Below are 12,473 nucleotides of genomic sequence, written 5' to 3'. Positions count from 1 at the left end.
ACTACTTATTAAATCAGGGTTGATAATTTATGTTTTCCAAGGAACTCACTGGGTTTCCTCTAGTTTATCAAATTGATTGGCATAAAGTTCTACAGAGTACTTATTTAGCTATAAAATAAATCTGTAGTTTTATCTCCTTTTTTTTTTTTTTTTTTGCTATGCTCTCCCAACCTCCTTGATTAGACTTGCCAAGAGTTTGTTTAATGTTTTCTTTCAAAAACCAACCATGGTTATACTGGTTAGGTGTATGATTTTGCTCATTATTGATTTCCTTAAAAATTTTTTACCTTAATTTCTTTCATCTGTTTTCCTTGAGTGTGTTACTTTCCCCCCTAGATTATTGAGTTGAATGGTTAGTTTATTTATTTTTAATCTTTCTGTTTTTTCCACAAGTTCATTGAAGGATCTATGTTTTCCTTTAACTGTGGCCTTAACCATGTCCCATGGACTTTGATACACGGTGCTTTTGCTGAAGGATTGTGTACATGAAACCTGGCCATTTCTCTCTCTTCGCATCCAGTCAGTTATGAAAATGTCCCCTGCGATCACCCAGTGAGCATTTTGAGTAATTTCCATCATTCTCACGTATCGTGGGAATGGAGCTGATTTGTTCTGTGAGGAGCATGACTTTTCATTTGTAAACGGTCCAGTCTTGTTCAGTCAGAGCTGTGGCCAATTTCACAGTGACTGGGGCCAGTATCCTCTGGCTGCTTTCATTGGTTGCATACTCTTCAAGTCCTTGCTTTAAAGTATTAACCGTCATAGTTCATCATGGCTTATAAAGCTCTTGTCCCATCTCCTCCTTCACCCGACATGCACTCCTGGCATATTATCATCTTCTTTATTACCACCTCCATTCGTTCAGTGCCTCCTGCATTAATTACTTAGTGCCCCCAACAGTTTTGTGAGAGAGATATTTTTATACTCATTATATAGGTTTATACTCATTATATAGATTTTTATACTCATTATAGAGATTTTCTTTCATTTTTCAGTTTAATTAGGTAAAATTGATACAACTTGACCGCACATTTACAATATTGCATGTAAATACATATATACAATATACGGCACATATTTTTTAAAATGTACATATACGTACTGTTCGTTGTTTCTAAGAACAGTTTAGGGCTTTAGCTTTTTAAACTTAAGTAGCTATCAAAGGAATAAAGCCAACTAACACAATAAGAATCAACAGAATGCAGTCATCCAGGCATAAAGGACAGTCAGATGTGCTTACACATATTCAAGAAATCAGTCAGCTAAGTTATAAATATTAAGTAGTTCACTTGTGTCATTTTTTTAGATTCCACATGTGAGTGGTATCATGTGGCATTTTTCTCTTTCTAACTACATCGCTTAGAATGACGATCTTCAGGTCCATCCATGTTGCTGCAAATGGCATTATTTTATTCTGTATTTATTTATATATATACCACATTTTCTTTATCCAGTCATGTGTTGATGGACATTTGAGTTATTTCCATGTCTTGGCTATTGTCAGTAATGCTGCTATGAACACTGAGGTGCATGTCTTTTTGAACTTATTTTTCTCTGGTTATATGCCCAGGAGTGGGACTGATGGATCATATGGTAAGTCTGTTTTTAGTTTTTTAAGGAATCTCCATACTGTCCTCCTTAGTGGCTGCACCAATTTACATTCCCACCAACAGTGAAGGAGGGTTCCCTTTTCTCCACACCCTCTCCAGCATTTATCGTTTGTAGACTTTTTAATGATGGCCATTCTGGCTAGTGTGAGGTGATACCTCATTATATAGATACTATTATACTCATTATATATATAATCATTATAGAGAGTACATTTTATATTCTGTATTTTTGTACTCATATAGGTATTTCTATACTCATCATACTCATTATATTTTACTCATATAGTTATTTTATACTCATAGATTTTTTAATACCCATTATGCATTCATTATATTTTATACTTATTATATAGATATTTTTTCACATACTCATTTTATACTCATTATATTTTATACTCATGATATATTTTTATATTCCTCATATAGATTGGGAAGCTAAGGGAGATTAAGTGATTTGCCCCGGGTTCATACAGTTAGTAAATTTTGGAGCTAAGACTTGAAACCGCATTTATTCAACTGCAAGGCCCACCTCCGTGAGCACGACTTGATGCTGAGTACTGTCCCCTGCAGCCTTTCTCCCCACTTCCAGCTAAGACGAAACACTTTGCTGACAGTGAGTTGGCCTCCTTTCCTTCCCCCGTGGCTTCTGTGGGCTGATTCAGGGAAGGGTGCTGAGCAGTGGGAGAGGAAGGGAGCCTCCCTTGCAGGAGGCCGGACAGGACCCCTCCCCAGAGTCTCCGGCCAGCCTCTCGTGATGGAGGAGTGTGTCAACCCTCCGTCCCTGCCCCTGCGCCCTTCTCTCCATCCAGCTCTCTCCACGCCTGCAGAGTCTGAGGGAGGCAGTATATCCTGAAAGGACTTTCTAGTTCTCAGGCTTTGCTGCAGGAAGATCCAGTCTCTTCCTACCAGGTTATCTGAGGAAATTTCCAGGCATCTGTTTGCTCAGCAGATCTTGAGGAAGAATAGGTATGCGTTTCCTCTGTGATTCAGTCCCAAAGTCTTATCTGTTTTAGGCTAATGGATCTCAACCTTTTGTTTTTAATTTAGGTTTGAGTTTCAAGGTAAATATTATGACATAAGAAAAGTAAGGGTTCTATTTGTGATGTGTTTGTTTATGTTGGTAATTCTATTTTACTTTTTTATTTTTATTGTTTTTATTGAAGTATAGTTGATTTACAGTGCTGTGGTAGCTTCTGCTGTAACAGCACAATGATTCAGTTATACATAAATATGTATTTCATATTCTTTTTCATTATAGGTTATTACAAGATATTGAATATAGCTCCCTGTGCTATACAGTAGGTCCTTGTTGTTTATCTGTTTTATATACAGTAGTTTGTATCTGCTAATCCCAAACTCCTAATTTATCCCTCCCCACTCCCTTTCCCCCCTGGTAACCATAAATTTGTTTTCTGTGTCTCTGAGTCTGTTTCTGTTTTGTAAATAAGTTCATTTGTATCATTTTTTTAGATTCCGCATATAAGTAACATCATATGATGTTTGTCTTTCTCTTACTTACTTTACTTAGTATGATCATCTCTAGGTCCATCCATGTTTCTGCAAATGCTGGTGATTTTAGAATCTTAAACAATACACGTTCTTCTGTCCCCCTCACCGACATCCTAGAAAATTGTGACACGGAGGAGGAGTAGACCAACCCCCACCCCCCGTTCCGCCTCAGTCTCTCCGCATTGCTGCTCTCGTGCTGCATGAAAATGGTCTGGAGGAAGCAGGTACCTGTGTGTTTAACTGTACAGGAGGCGGGAGGTGAGAGGTGTGCTCAGAACAAGTGCACGTGCTATTTCCTCTTGACTGAGCTGCCCTCCCCTCCCCACTCGAAGGGCACATGTCTGCAGAGATCTCTCTGACGTGCCCCTATAAGCATTGTCTTTTCAATGGATCCATTACTAGTATCCCTTCCTTTGAGATCAGAGATGCTCTACCTCGGCTACACGTTGGAAACAGTTGCTAAAAGTACTGGTGTGTGGGTCTTATCCCCTGAGCTTCCGATTTCAGTGGTCTGGGCTCAGGGGTGGGCCTCAGGCTTCAAGGAGTTCTCCAGTCACGCCAGGTGCCTCTAAGGTTGAGGACCCCCGGGGTGGACTTTTCATTTCTGCAGAGGTTTCTTGTGTCCTCAGCATCCAGTCCCGTGAGTGACACGCAGCGGGGGCTCTGTGTCTGAGAGTGAGTAGACGGTGCCCCAGAGAGTGGGAAAGGCTGGCGTTTTATCTGCTCCTTCCCCTCTCCTCCCTGGGCTTTCTTCCACCCCCCCACCCCCGCCAGAGGCAGGGAAAACACACCTCATTCGCCTTGTCTTCTGAGATAATCCAGTCCTAACACCGTCTGTGTGAGAAGCCTCGGGGTGGTCCCGGCAGCCACACGTACCTCTGAACCGGACAGTGACGTTTCGTCCAGGTTGGTGGCTCTCTTAGGAGAAGTGGAGGATGCGGGCCAGCAATTGCTTTTGGATCGATTCTCAGCAAGCTGGCTTCCGAAGCTCCCTTGTAAGGAGGAACTTTGTGCTTAACTAGGTCACCGTCTCTCTGAGAATCTGGAGTGACAGATGCTGGCTCTGGTGGGTTTGATTCTGGTCCATGCAGAGTTCCTGCCAGTTTTGCTTCCTGCCCGGAGCCAGCCAGCCAGCCTGCCAAAGAAGGAGACTTGGGCTGCGGTTCCAAGTTTGCCCAGATGCAAAATCCATCCTGGTGGTCAGAAGCTAAAGTGTTTCCTGAGGCAAATGAGGACAGCCTCCCAAGTCACGCGGTTCCTTGGGGTTTTGAACCTCAGTCATTATCCAGCTGCCCCCAAGTTGTGGAGTAAATCTGGGTCCTTCTGAGGTTATGAAACCCTTGGCTAGACAACTTGGCAACTTTATGATAATTCAAGGAGCGCTCTCTGCGCTCTCGGTGGGCCTTGGTGGAGGTGTGGCATTCCTTTCCACCCAGGTGTCAGAGAGATGCATCCGTTCTGGGTTGTATTAATGATTGTGTTTCCCTGTGTACCAGAACACGTTGTGGTTCCTGGACTGGACGTTAAAAGGAGGAGGAAAAAGGATGATTTGCTCATGTAAATTAGAGACCGAAACCTGGATGGAATTTTTTTTCCTCAAAGATTGCTGTTAAAGAAAACAAGGAAGTAAGGGTGGTTTACCCTAATGCCTAAAGGAAAAAGTGAGAGAGAGAAAGGAATGAGTTTGGAGACATCCTGTCTTGCCCTGGTGATCTGTCTCTGTCCCTGTTTCAAGCCTGGGGGATCCTGTCTGAGAGGAGGAGGAGAGATCAGGGAACCAGGAGAAAGGCCTTATCATTGCCTGGCTGCCTTGTAGGATAGCCACCACTCCCATCCCCCCTCGCCTTCTCCAGCTCTTCCCCTTGCTCCCCGGGCTCTAGCCTCGCTGGCTGTGGCTCTCTGTGGAGCGCACCGGCCACGCCCTCACCGTTGTCTAGGCTGTTCCCTCTGCCTGGGATGCTCTTCCACCAGATCGCTAAGTGGTCCAGCCTTTGCTTTGATGCCGGCTTCTCAGAAAGGCCTGGTTAGAACTGCACGTTCGATCTCCCTCTCCCCCGAACTCCCCTGTGCCCGTCTCTCCATCTTGCTTTTCGGGTGCAGTCACCGCCTCGTGTACTGTATGATGTGCTTATTTGTGTTGCCTGTTTGCCCCGTCCCCGCCACCCCAGTGTCAGCTCCGCGAGGACAGACGGGATCTTGCTTCGTTTCCTTTTACACCCAGCAGAAGTCGCTGGCAGAGCGTGGCCCTCAGCACGTGCTGTGGCGTGAGTGACTCGGCGTGCGTAGTAATTCTTTGGCCGAGAATGTAGCTCTCCGAACTCGGAGTGTTCTGGCGGGCGCTGCTTTCTCCTTGGAGGTTGGGCCTGCTGTACTCGGCTGGGAATCTTCTGTTGTCACTTTCCTTTCTCTAACCAGAGGCCTCTTTGGAAAGGGTCTGCCCAACTGCTCAGGGCCGCTGGAGGCTGGGAGCTCTCCCACCGCCGGGAGAGGAGTGGCCCTCGCGGGCTGGTTCCCTCCACTCCTGCAGAGATGGTAGGGATGCTTTCTTGGGAGCGAGTCCTCAAGAACATGGCCTCTGAGGCCTTTCCAGTCTCTGAAGAGGTGGGTGACTCACTGCAGAGAATGTCAGGGCCCAGCTGAGCCTAGTAGCAGAGCAGTGGGGGTGGCAGCTGGTCCTGCCTGATGCCTGGCCACGCGAGAGGCTCACCGGAGCTACTCCGGGGGGCTGCTCTGCTGGGGTTGCTGACACGGGGCCCTTCCCCTGGCCCATCCGTGTCCATCTTGTGATGACATGTGAGGAGCAGTCAGGTGGGGCTTGCCAGAGTCACTGGGCCCGCTGAAAGGGTTTATGATCAAAAGCCTTCTTCCACCTTGACCTTTTCTTCTTTCACCTTCATCTTTGACCCTTCTTGCCTTGCCAATTATTCTTTCTTTTCTTTTCTTTCTTTTTTTTTTAAATTATTTTTTAATTGGAGGTACTGGGGATTGAACCCAGGACCTCGTGCATGCTAAGCATGTGCTCTACCACTGAGGTCTCCCCTCCCCACTATTCTTTCCTTTCTTACTCTCCTAGACATGTGTACCCTTCGGAAACTGTTCTGTCTTGGAGAATTGTCTGTATGATGTCAAGGCAGCAGGCATTCTGGAATTTTCTGTAAATCAGACTTCCATTAACTGCAGCCATCTGGTCCACGAGGACGTGGAGTGTGGGGACATCTAAAGCAGGGAGAAAAGATGTCTCAGGGAGAAAAAGACCGAATGCAAAGCTCAGGAACAAAAATCTATACAGTTTGTTTAAAGGCCAGTGCTGTCCAGTTGAAGTGTAATGGGAACCACGTGGGTAATTTTGAATGTCCTGGCAGCCACATTAAAAAAGGGAACAGAAACAGGTCCAATGAATTTTAGTGTCTTTTATTTAACTCCGTGTATCTAAAATATTGAGATTTCAACATGTAATGAATGTGAAAATTATTAATGAGATTTTTTTTTACACCAATCTAACTCTGGTGTGTGTTTTACACCTACCATGCATTTCAGTTTGCACAAACCATATTTCAGGTGCTCAATGGCCACATGTGACTTGTGACTCCCGTATTGGACAGTGTCCCTAGAAGTCTCTTACCGCGAATGAATCAGCCTGTGTTTCTTCTTATTCTAATGATTAATTTTATGGTTTTCCAGCCATAGCAGATTTGAAGCAGTATATAGATGGAGAGAGGGGTGGAGTGGTAAAGGATAGCAGGGTATGGGCAGAAGAATTCTAAGTGGCTGGAGTCACTCAGTGCAAGCCTGCTAGCCTCCCACCCCTGCTGACCCCCAAGTCCCCAGTATGGTAGCTTGGCAGGATCACTGGGAACAATTGATATCTTTCCATGCTTGTCCTCTACTTCATAACCCACGTCATCACAAAAAGGCTAGATTTGTATTCAAATTTGTGTTCTCTAAGAAGGTAGGGAAGTGTGAAGTATATGTGGAAAAAGTTAAGATTCTGTCAAGTGTTGGTAAAATAATAGTACTGGGAATTTGGGAGGTACACAGGGCTCCCAGACTGTGATGAGCTCTCTCCACTGCCACAGAGGGCTTGGAGGAGCCCCCAAGTGTGGGCTTCAACTCGGCTCAAGTCCCTGAGATTGCTGGCTTCTTCAGTTCCACGGGGCAGGGCTGCAGCTGGCGTCTTGGGGCCTGTGAGGCTCAGCTGTGACCTGGGCCCCAGCTCTGTTGCAGGGACTTCAGGGGTCTCGCTTGTCCCTTTGGGAAGCTTAATGGATGGGCTCCCTTGGGATCCACCACTCCATGGATGCTTGCTGGGGGCAGTGGTACCAAAGTGGGTGGGTCTGCTCTCTGTGCTGCCGTACGCAGCTTCCAGCCAGCAGAAAACAAACCAGTACCAAAACCCCAAATGCCCAAGTCGCACATCCGCTTTGCCTTTTGTCTGTGTTTGTTTCTCGTGGATGTGTAGAACACGGTTAATGCAGGAGCGGGGAGGGTAGCTGTCATGTAACTAGTGTGTACGGTTCGTGTGTAAAACATTCAGACCACTGCTGCCTATTACCTAATTCTCTTTCTCTCTTTGTTCATTTTGCAGGCTGAGGAATCTTGTAAGTGTAATGGCTGGAAAAACCCCAACCCGTCTCCCACGCCCCCCAGAGCTGATCTGCAGCAGATAATCGTCAGTCTGACGGAATCCTGCCGGAGCTGTAGCCATGCCCTGGGTGAGTTCCTAAACTTTCACGGAAACTCTATGTCCTTGTTGCCTGAAAATTGTAACTTACTGAATTCCATGGCTTGACCAAACTTGTGCGCTTTCCCTCTATATGAGGCCACAACAAAAGAGACTTTTTTTTTTCCTTTTTTAGGGGGCAGAGGGGAAAGTAATTAGGTTTGTTTACTTATTTAATTTATTTATTTATTCGTGTTTTTTTTTTTTTTAACGGAGGCACTGGGGATTGAACCCAGGACCTCTTGCATGCTCAACAAGAGCTCTACCACTGAGCCGTACCCTCCCCGCCAAGAGAGTCTCGTGACTTTGCCAGGAAGGCTTCACGTGAGAGGCAAAGCCTGCGCTGTTTGCATGGATTCCTCATCTGTCTCCTCCCCATTTTCCCCAAGAACGTGGTTGCGTGGGGCTGCGGGGAGAAGGAACTGCCTAATAAGATGCAGCGCGGCAACTGAGCTGGTCAGAGTAACACTGAACACGTCCTGATTCATTCTGAGTCTCGTTAGCATTATGAGTCTCTGATTCCCTGAACTTTCTGGGAGTGCTTCGTCTTATCTTCACATTTTTTTTTTTTTTTTAGTTTCCTGTGTCTGGTAGCTCTTGTCTTCCTTGGGGCTGTGTTTGGTAAATATTTACTTGTGTTTTCCCTTTCAGCTTTATCTGTCCCTGCTAGATAATCATTGTCAGCCTGGTGAGATAGACTCAGTGGGAAGGTGCTAGTGTGTTCTGTGTCCCAATACTCCCCTTAGGATAAAACATGTTTTTAAATTGTATTTTACTGGAGTGGATAAAAGTTACTGGGTAATTAGTGTTGCCTAGAAATGAAAATTCCAGGTCACGAGGGATCTTGGAACATTGTACTTCCTTTTTTTTTTTTTTTTTCTTTCCTGCCTTCAGTTATCCAGTCTGTAAATATGAAAAAACATGAAAGCAGGAAAGAATTCAAGAGCAAGCCATAGGAAAGTGAAAGCGAGTTTATTTAGGGAGACGCACATTCCCTCGGCAGAACACAGCCTGTCTGAGCAGGGAGAGCGGCCCCGGGGTGCGGGGGTGGTGGGTTTGCGGGCTGGGCAATTTCACAGGCAAGTGGGAGGATTATTTAGCTGTTTTGTGTAAGGGGCGGGGATTCCTAGGAATTGGGCCCCTACTCAGTTTTTGGCCTTTTATGGTCAGTCTGGGAGCTGTCAAGGCACCAGTGGGTGTGTCACCTAACAGCTAATGTACTGCAGTGAGCACATAATGAGGTTCAAGGTCCACTGAAGTCGAATCTTCCGCCATCTTGGGCCTACTTGGCTCTGACCCGTTTATGTCGTATCCTTGATGGCTGTGTCATTCTTCTGATGGCTGTGCCCTGCCCCCGCCCTCCTGTCTCACGTGAGCCTTGCCCACCGGCCCTTTGGAAGCGGGTGGCTTCTGTTAGCCATCGTCTCTCTCTCAGGCTTCCTGTGTGTATGAGAAGGTCGCAGCATCAGCCTCCCTTAGCCTGGTGCTCCGTCTAGTTTGAAGTGTTAATTCTGTCCTCAGCTGGAGAGGATTTCAGTACTTATAGAGCAAAAAAAAAGTAGGCAGTGTGATCTTCTCAGGAAGTTACTGCACTCGAGTGACCTTCCGAGAAAAGGAAATAGAGAACATTGATCTCACAAAAGAAATAAACACACCGATGATTACATCACTGTGTTGATTTGTCTGGTGTCTCAGCGAACGTCCGTTCTGATTTCTGAAGCTGCCAGAAGGAAAGGGCAAAGGAAAGATGCCAGAAGTCACAGAGCCATCTTTGCTCATAAGGTGCCTTTTCACAACTGGTCGCTGAGTGGTGCCCTTTAGAATTGCTTCGGGAAATATGACGTAATAAAGATCTGCTCCGACTGGGCTTGACCTGTGCTTGGTACGATTGGGAAATCCTATTATCCTATAGCAATTAACGTTGAAGAACAGAATCTTCTTCCTTAGTTAGCTGAGCAGATTGTCCCCATTCTGAGCTTGTAAACACACATGAATGCCCAAAGGCAGAAAAAGCCTTTCTCAAGGAAAAGCCAGCTTAGTTCCCTTTTAAATTTCTTAACAAGCTATGAATACAAATACCCTTATTTGACAATATATAACCAGGAATGGAAAGAAAAGGGACATATCCCTTGACCTGACGAATCTGAGCCACAAATTTCACCGAAATATAAATTAAGATGTGCCTTCAGTTTGAACTAAAAGGACAGCTATTATAGCCTTATGCATGATATTAAAAAACTAGAAAAAGCGGGGAGGGTATAGCTCAGTGGTGGAGTGCATGCTTAGCATGCACGAGGCCCTGGGTTCAATCCCCAGTACCTCCATTAAAAATAAATAATAAATAAACCTAATTATCCCCCCATCAAATAAAAAAAAATAAAAAACTAGAAGCAACCTAAATATCCCAGTGTAGGAGATAATTGGTTGAATTATGAAAACCTATACTATAATATTTAGTATGGCTATTAAAATGTATTTTCCATCATCTTAACATGGATAGAACGGAAAGACATTCTTAGCACATTATTAATGAAAAAAACCAGGTCAGAAAGCAGCTCAATCGGAGGTTTTATAATTTAGGACCAAATGACAAGATCCACCAGCCCATGTTCAAATCGCAGCCAGGAGCTGTGAGCTGGGGCTATTATTTAATATTATTGAATATATTAGATTAAATGTAATGTATTATTATTGGGGCATATTACTGAATCTGCCTGGACCTCCAGTTTTCCAGCTCTGAAATGGAGTTAATAGTAGTATTTACCTCACAGGAGTGCTGTGAGAATTAAATGAATTAAGGCAGATGAAAATTTTTGCCTTTTTCTTGGCCGATTAACTGCATCCTTATTAGCTCCTGTTAGCATAGCGTTCCAGGACTCTCAGGGTTCTTCACTTCCAATGACAGACGTGAGCTCTGCCTAATTTACGTGAGGAAACAGTGTTTCTGAGGGTCGTGGGAGCTTCCACAAGCTGCAAACGAAGGGAAACCCGGCATCAGCCTGGTCCTGGGATCCCGGTGGCAGGAGTTTGTAGACCTTCTGTCTAGGACACTGGGTGGTCCAGCTCCAGCTCCCTCGGTCCCTGGGAGTGTTGGCTCAGGATTTAAATCCTCACAGGAGGGGCCCTGATGAGCGCAGTTATCTGTCACTCGTCTGACCTTGAGTTTCCCTCTCCAAGAACCAGCTGGAGGGCTGCCAACACAGAAACGGCACCACACATGTAACCTCATTTCGTTGGTGCAGGTAATGAAACGTATGCTGTACTACATACGAACAGGAGAAGGTCTGGAAGGATGTATGCTGAGCTGCTGACGGGAATTTTCTCAGGATACTGGGGTTACGGGCACTTTCAAAATATTTCCCCCCTTTTCCTTCCTTCCTTCTCTGTCTTCAAGTCTGCTTCCTTAAAACTGAAATGTCTGCACATTTTCAAGTGATCTTAGGGTTATCGCCGGAATGCGATAGTTTATTTCTTGGTCTTAGTGTCAGGGCTCTAGGACACATTTTCCTGTGATTATGTCTCCCTCCTCTACCCTTAAAAAATAATTTTTTATTGTGGAAAATTTCACACATACATAAAGGTAGGAAGCATCGTTTAATAAACAGCCTTGTATCCACCACCCAGCCTTGACAATGGTTCACGTCTAATTTCCTTCCCCTGCTTTTTTTTTTTTTGCCCAAGTATTTTAAGCAAGTTTCAGACATCTTTTCTTATTCATACAGATTGCTGCTTAAATCTTACCAACAAAATAGAGGTTGGGGGAGTTCTGTTAAGCATCAGGCAAGCTTGGATTCTCAAAAACGTTTCAGTTTGTGGACTTTGTGCCTCCTCCCAGTCCCTGCTCCGAGCATGGTGATTTTAGTCTCCAGCGGTCATACACGTGTGTCAATCTATGTAACACGCCAGGACTTGTCAAAACAGAACATTCAGGCCTATCGATTGAGAATGGTGTCTGTTCTGTTGATTTGCCCTGGGTAGCCTTTGGCCCAGCCAGGCACAGTCTTTTGACAGTGAGCTCCGGTTTCACGTGGTCTCCTGACAGCTACTCCCATCTGGCTGTCCTTGGCCCGCCATCATTTGATACTCCTCTGTGTCTCCTGGTGTGAAACACAGGGCTGAGTGTCATCAAATGGAAAGAACATTCCGCTGCAAGCTGGGAGATAAGAATTCCAGGCCCGGCTCAGCGGTTTACAGGTCCCTTCACTGTTTTGCCGTCCATTCATATCTTCATCCGCAGAATGAAACTGTTCTCCTGGACCTCTGCTGTCCAATACCATAGCCACTCGCTGAGTTTGGTAATGAGCACTTGAATGGTAGTGAATCCAAACTGAGATGAGCTGTAGCTGTGAAATATAGGCCAGACTTTGAAAGCTTAGTGTGAAAAAAGAAGCTAGTGATTACATGTTGAAATGATACTCGGGGTGTATTGGGTTAATGAAATATTATTATTTTTTAAGTAATTATTTTTATTGAAGTACAGTCAGTTACAATGTATCAGTCTCTGGTGCACAGCATAACGTCCCAGTCTTGCATACACATACATATATTTGTTTTCATATTCTTTATGAAATATATTATTAAAATTAACTTTACACTGTTTCTTTTTTCAGTGTTGCTACTAGGAAGCTTAAAAT

The 12,473-nt window shown here is 44.8% G+C and overlaps 1 protein-coding gene across 1 annotated transcript in view; it reads left to right on the top strand.

Annotated features, from left to right (window-relative positions):
- Window positions 1–12,473, top strand: part of KAT2B (lysine acetyltransferase 2B) — a 92,555-nt gene that overhangs the window by 25,156 nt on the left and 54,926 nt on the right. The window contains exon 2 of the mRNA XM_074371760.1: window positions 7,705–7,831. Within this exon, the coding sequence (XP_074227861.1) occupies window positions 7,705–7,831 (127 nt within the window). The remainder of the gene's footprint in view (window positions 1–7,704; window positions 7,832–12,473) is intronic.

This window comes from Camelus bactrianus, chromosome 1 (genome assembly GCF_048773025.1).
Source record: "Camelus bactrianus isolate YW-2024 breed Bactrian camel chromosome 1, ASM4877302v1, whole genome shotgun sequence".
NCBI classification, from domain to species: Eukaryota; Metazoa; Chordata; class Mammalia; order Artiodactyla; family Camelidae; genus Camelus; species Camelus bactrianus.
This window is presented reverse-complemented; position numbering and strand designations above follow the sequence as displayed.